The 6999-nt window shown below is 44.1% G+C and overlaps 1 protein-coding gene across 9 annotated transcripts in view; it reads right to left on the bottom strand.

Annotated features, from left to right (window-relative positions):
* MTR (5-methyltetrahydrofolate-homocysteine methyltransferase) overlaps positions 1 to 6999 on the bottom strand; it is a 125783-nt gene that overhangs the window by 86450 nt on the left and 32334 nt on the right. For all 9 annotated transcript variants that reach the window (XR_009498093.1, XM_059900971.1, XM_059900967.1 and 6 more), the window contains 3 exons: positions 4938 to 5050; positions 1974 to 2114; positions 635 to 820 (listed from right to left, as the gene is read on the bottom strand). Coding sequence is in view for 8 of the 9 variants with exons in the window: in XM_059900971.1 (XP_059756954.1) it covers positions 635 to 820; positions 1974 to 2114; positions 4938 to 5050 (440 nt within the window). In the remaining variant the exon portion in view is untranslated. The remainder of the gene's footprint in view (positions 1 to 634; positions 821 to 1973; positions 2115 to 4937; positions 5051 to 6999) is intronic.

The raw sequence follows: 6999 nt of genomic DNA, 5'->3' as shown, positions 1-6999 counted from the left end.
TGTGTATACACACATACACACACGTGTATCTATAGGCATACCTCGTTTTACTGGCCTTTACTTTATTGCACTTCACAGATACTGCATTTTTACAAATTGAAGCTTTGAGGCAACCCTGCCTCAAGCAATCTATCGACACCATTTTTCCAACAGCATTGCTCACTTCACGTCTCTGTGTCACGTTTTAGTAATTCTCGCAATATTTCAAGCTTTTCATTATTGTTCGACTTGTTATGGTTACCTGTGGTCAGTGATCTTTGATGTTACTACCACAATTCCCTGAAGGCTCAGATGATGGTCAGCATTTTTTAGCAATAAAGTATTTTTAATTAAGGTATCTACATTGTTTTCCTAGATATAATGCTACTGCACACTTAATGGACTACAGTATAGTGTAAACATAATTTTTACATGCACTGGAAAACCAAAAAATTCATGCGACTCACTTTACTGTGATATCTGCCTTATTACAGTGGCCTGGAATGGAATCCGTGGTATCTCTGAGGTATGCCTCTGTGTGTATGTACACACACATATGGTATATATGGTAAACGCATTTGTTCTGGACTCAGTTCTCTTCCACTGCTCTAAGCCTGTGTAACACAATGGAGCGAGAGCAAAATAAATCACTCACCTGTCCTTCTTCATCAAAAGCCATAACCACCACAGCAGCTCCAAACTTTTTAATCTTTCTGGCCTTCTCCAAGAAGTCATCCTCTCCCTCCTTCAGGCTGATGCTGTTAACAATGCACTTCCCCTGGCAGCACTTTAACCCAGCTTCAATCACAGCAAAATTGGAAGAGTCGATGCACAAGGGCACCTGAGGTCAGAAGGGTAAGGTGATCACAGAAAGACTGTAAGTCACCACAAATCCCCTTCCAAGGACCCCCAGATATTCCCTCTTTCTTCCTTAGGGAAACAAGAAACAAATAACAGTAGTGTGATAGAGATACAATTTTAATCTGATTTTAAGCCCTTGTCCCTAAAGCCCAAAAGACTTGGTTGGAGTAATTCCAGTCTCACAAGAGACCCCATGCATGGGCCAGAAATTGATAACTCAAAAGATCACAGCTAAACATCAGAATGAAAGCACTGAAGTCATTTCATGGGCTCCCCGTCTGATTCAGACTTTGAACAAGTCATTTAGCTTCTCTGCACCTTAAATTCGCAAAATATTTACTCCCAGAGGACTGTGGAGGCTTTTAAGTGAGGAGTTGAATTCAAATGAAGGACAGGTTAATGTAATTCACTGCTTACCACAAGACTTCTAACTTACACACTTGCTGAAGCCTAACAAAAAAACAACAGCCCTATCTCTTTAAAGCACTAAAGGAGGTGTCTTTCAAACACCACCACCAACAATAAAACCAACTTCAAAAATCACTCCTCATCACAAATTCAATGGTAGAGAAGTGAAGTGAGACTTTTAAAGTTTTTAGAATCGATCTAAAATTTTTGAAAAGATGGACACAAAAATTAACTTTCATCTTTTAAAGAAATGTAAAAGCTGACATTAATACCTTGATTTAATCTTGTTTTATAAGTCTGTCTCACTCTGATAAACCTAAAAAGGTCTCTTCTTCCTGCAATAAAGAAGGATTAACTGAGTTCCCTTGTCTGCGATAGGAAGAGAACTAATGATTCGGTAGGAACAGGTAAGTATATCCTTCAGAGACATGAAAAGTTGGTTCCTAGCCTAGCCAGACATCAGAGGAAACTCAGTCAATCCTTGTGACCAACTCCAGAAGCCTTGGAAACAGCCACACTGAAGTCATATCTCTCTCCAAAGTCTGGTTTCTATCAAAAGGTTGCCATTAAGTGAGAAAACTGACAATCAGAAACCACTGGGCTTTCAACACAGGACGACAGAAAACCAGTGTATGACATGACAGACGAAGGGACAAGTGACAAAGTTAAATGAGAGACAGAGCAGCACATGTAAACTCCCTTGATGAATCAAGGTTTTGTACGACCTTGGCAATGTCAGGCTCGGAAGCGATGAAGTTGCAGAATCTGGTCATTGCACTTGGTCCATCCAGCATGCCATCATCCATGTTGATATCCAACACCTGTGCTCCCATTTCCACCTGCATTTTGGCAACACTCAGAGCTTCCTGGGGACGGAATTCAAGAGGAACGAGCATTGGGAGAGGGTGACTAAGAGAAGGCTGACAAAAGTAGTCCTTCACCACCCCCAGCAGGCAGTCCTTTTAGATTCCACTAGACTGCCTGGCCAGCACCCACGACCCTGAGCCTGCTCTCAACCATCCCAGATGAAGCTTTCTTACACATCGCTTCCATCACAGCGGGTCACTCCTCAGAACCCAGCGAAGCTCCACTCTTCCTGTAAAGAGCCTCAAGTCCTCAGCCTGGTGTCCCGGGCCCTCTGGGACCTGCCCCATCTTCTTATGCAACTGAACTTCTCCCCCATCGCCCACTCCCGGCACCCTCCACCCAGCCAAATCTGTTTCCACCTCTGTGTCACACATCATGATGTTCCCTCTGCTTCCAACACAATCCCCTTCCTTCCTGTACTGTTTAAGATCCAGCTCAAGTCCCATCTCCTCCAAGAAAAGTCCTTAGAGAAAGTCCGAAACTTATCTAACTCTTCAGTGTTTGCCGAAACATGCAAAGCAGTCATTGTAGGCTGTTGGTAGAAGTTACGTGAAATATGCGTTTAAATAAACTTCTTCTGTGCTAAAAGGATTTTCAAATCCTTTGATACACTATTATACACCGTAAATCTCCAAGGACAAGATACAATACACAGCATTTCCCACTTACGGTCATTTAAGGAATATCTTGTAGGATCAGTGTTCCAGAGAACATACTTTGGGAAACACTGCTTATTCTGCAATGACCGGCTGCCTCTAAACATCTGTAACTATTGTAAACATTATCCCATGGTGTATTACATTATCATTTCCTCACGATTTCACGAGTATTAGCTTATTCTCTGAAATAGATTTTAAGCGTTTGGAAATCTAGAAAGGTCTTAGGTATCTCACACTCTCATTTGAACAATACTGGGCAAAACAGACGTGTTCAATAAGGCTTTCTAACTGACTGGTACAGCAGAGACTTTAAGCCTTTGTTGCACACTTCACAGTGTCGTAAAATAAGCAGGGATAAAATCAACGGTAGATTCTGATGTTGTCCTAATTTTTTCTTAGCCGAAGAAACCAAATAGAAATTTTTAGCAATCACTGCAAAAGAATAGGCATGAGACCCTTTGGCACAGGCCGCAAGGAAAGACCACTCGTAATGACACAAGGTTACACAGAGAAAAAGGATCGCAATAAAATTCAGCAAAAAATGTTTTCGGTATCAGCAGTATGTTAAATATTAACACCATAAAGAATAAAAGGAAGTACAAGTCACAGTCCCTGTTCTTGAAGGGCTTTCATCTAGTTGGGGGCATATGATGCAGTCATATGAAAAGCTACGGGCACTGCCATACAACGTACGAGTCAAATGCCCTGCCTCAACACCAGGAAGGGCAAGATCTCTGAGGACTGAAGTGGAGGAAGCTACCTGAGAGGGAGCAGCTTCAGCTGCCCCTGGGAAATGGACTGCAGGGCGGACAGGGGAGACGGCAAGTGACCTGGTCAGACCAGAGGTCAAAAGACACACAACACAGATGCCAATGCCTGACCTTTCTACATCAGAAGAGCCACAGAATCACAGCTCGGCACTCCAACCTTCCCAAATAGGCTCCGAGAGATGAAGTGATTTGTTTAAAGGTGAACAAGTTGGGCACAAAGACAGGACTGGACCTTCTCTCAGGTCATTCCCTTGACCACAGAGCCTTGAGGGGTCACTAACTATGGGGAACTGGAATCCAGTGAGGAGCCATTCCTCCCCAACCCCCTCCTACTTCCCAGCCTCCTTCCCGTGTCCTCCAAGCCAAGACAGCAGAGCGGTGAAGGGTATGGGCTTGGAGGACTTAGGGTCTATCATTCACTTGCTGTCAAACAGTAGGCGAGTGGTTTAACCTCCCCCAAGCCTCCAGCTGCACATCTGTAAAATGGGGATAATAGCAGCACCTATCTCACAGGTCTGTAAAGATGACACGAGCAATGCTGTATAGCGCTCAGCACGTGCTGGCTAGGCAGCAGCGGGAACGAAGAGAACAGGACCAACGGGAACTGTCAGGAACCAGGTAAGCAGGCCCTACTGACGTACCTGCAGAGGAGATTGCTGAGGGATGTCGCGGAGCAGTCATTAACAAGTCCATAAAGGACGATAAATGAGCCCTTTCTTTGTGATTAGAACTAAGTCTGCTTCGATACTGGTTGCTGGAAGATCTATTTCCTAAAGGCTGCAAAGGCTATCATTAAAGCCCAGATCAGGTTCCTCCATTTTTAACTTTGTATTTGCGTAAGAAAAAAAATTTGTCCAGGTTTTTAGAGTGCGCTCTACTTGGATTAGATTTTGCTCATCCTTAGAGTGACCGAGTTTAAGAATCCTATGGTGAAACTACCTTGCAAGCTTTGTGTTTGTTTAGCTTATTTTACAGTGAACAGAATCAATAATACCACATTAGTCAGTGTCTGATGTGGTCATGAGGAAATGAATAGGAATTGTCCTGGCTTTCCCTTTTCTTGGAAAGATTTGTGAGAAGCCAAAATGAAGAGTATCCTCAAATTTTTAAATGTATTTCACAATTAACAGAAATAGCTAGAACCTGGGTGCCTCCCATCTCATCCCACTTCATACCCTGAATGCATTTCTTTGAGAAACACTGACAAGGGCAGCTATGACTTTCCGAAGCCTCATCCTCCCACCAGCGCTGCCAGCTACAAACACACTTTTCCATTCTTCTCACACTTCCCAGCAGCTCTGCTAATGATTATCAAAGGCAGAGCTGTTTCACTTGCGTGCTGTCTTAGCCAAAAACCTGGCAGATGCCTCGAGGGTCTTATTAAGATACTCACTTCATAATTTCCTGTCATGATGAGTTTAGCAAACTTCCTGGATCCTGCAACGTTACAGCGCTCTCCAATGTTAACAAAGTTGGTGTACGGGCCGATCCTGAAGGGCTCTAGACCTTAAAAGGAGAAGCATTTTGAAAATTTTCTGAAAATGCATGTAACGACATGAGACAGACAGAAAATAAATGTTTTCATGAGAAAGAAAAGAATTTTCTGTGCCACAGCCCGTCTGACTAGCTAAGGAGACCCAATGTGGAAAAAGGGTCATGGCCAACCCCCCTAGAGATACTTAAACACAACAAAAGGCTCTACGTTTATAACCAGAACGCTCAAAAGAAGAAATATTTCAGGGTTTTAAATTGCAAATTTCTCTCAAGAGCTGAATCATATCAGCTCTGAGAAACAGGGAAAAATTATCATCATACTCTTATGTAACCAAGAGTCTGGGGCAAAAATCATGAAGTTAGAATCTAAAGTACAGCTCCACAGCTGTCCATTCAGAGATCGGCTTGAAGCCTGATGGAGCAAGCGTTCTTAATCCCACCAACAGTGTGTTTAGAGCTTTATCTCGTCTCTTTGATCCAGAGGCCAAGAACCAGTAACCAGCAAGGCCTAACAGGGTCACGAGGAAGGACCTGGGCTGAGCCCTGGGAGATGGCTGACTCTGGGCAAGCCACTTGGGCTTTCTGCTCCTCCTTCCTTATTTGCAAAGGGACAATATCATCTCCACTGTTACAGGCTGATTTAGGGGCAAATATCAGATAACTAACGTGGACACATTACACTGAGGTAAAAAGCAACATGCAGCATAAAGTACCACTACAGGAAAAGCCCTTTAACTGGTTTTGTTCTACTCATTATATTTACAGTATAAAGAGCAGGAGTCTTGCTAGATGGTGACAAGCAGGCTCTCGGGAAGCCAGCCTTAGGGTATGAGCCCTGCACAGCCGACTCAGTGAACACTCTGGGGGACTTCTCTCAGAGTCTCTGGGCTTATAAAATAGAGACAGCAGAAGTATCTGCCTCACAATGTTACTGTAAAAATGAAACCAGGTAACATTGATAAGCATTATCAAGCTTATAAAATTAGCACCAGCAATCATAGCTGTTCTTGTTAATAAAAGGAAATGGCTTTTGAGTCCTTTCCCAAAGCACTGGTTGAGGAAGAAACAGACACGAGGGAGAGGAAAATAATGAAGATAGGTAATTACAAAACTATTCCAGGGGACTTCCCTGGTGGTCCAGTGGGTAAGACTGCACGCTCCCAACGCAGGGGGCCTGCGTTCGATCCCTGGTCAGGGACCTAGGTCCCACATGCATGCCGCAACTAAGAGTTCGCATGCTACAACTAAGAAGTCCGCATGCCACAACTAAGAAGCCCGCATGACGCAACGAAGACCCCGTGCATTCAAAATAAATTAAAAAAAAAAAATTAAAAAAAAAAACAAAAAAAAAACTATTCCAGGTCTTCTGTTCCCCGACTGGGAAGACTATCACTTCTCAGTTTGGGCTGTGATTTCCTTTCCCATTGGTAACATCCTCACAGCCCCTCCCCTCCATGTCGACCCTTAGTCAGACCCTGGGGTTCCCAGGGCAGACAAGCAGGGCTGCCAGCATTTAAATGCCGAAGAGACCCTGTGGTGTTGCCCTAAAAGCATTTCACACAAAGCACTTCTGATCTATTATGAATGTGAAGTATCTGACATAAAAACTGCATTGTTCTCAGACTTCCCTGGTGGCGCAGTGGTTAAGAATCCGCCTGCCAATGCAGGGGGCACGGGTTCGAGCCCTGGTCCGAGAAGGTCCCACATGCCGCGGAGCAATTAAGCCCATGCGCCACAACTACTGAGCCTGTGCTCTGGAGCCCGCGAGCCACAACTTACTGAGCCCACGTGCTGCGACTACTGGAGCCCGTGCACCTAGAGCCCATGCTCCACAGCAAGATAAGCCACTGCACTGCAACGAAGAGTAGTCCCCGCTCTCTGCAACTAGAGAAAGCCTGCGCACAGCAACAAAGACCCAGTGCAGCCAAAAATTTTAAAATAAATAAATAAGTTAAAAAAAA

The sequence above is a fragment of the Balaenoptera ricei genome, chromosome 16 (genome assembly GCF_028023285.1).
Source record: "Balaenoptera ricei isolate mBalRic1 chromosome 16, mBalRic1.hap2, whole genome shotgun sequence".
Lineage (NCBI taxonomy): Eukaryota > Metazoa > Chordata > Mammalia > Artiodactyla > Balaenopteridae > Balaenoptera > Balaenoptera ricei.
The sequence above is the reverse complement of the archived record's forward strand: the minus strand, read 5'-3'. Positions and strand labels throughout refer to the sequence as shown.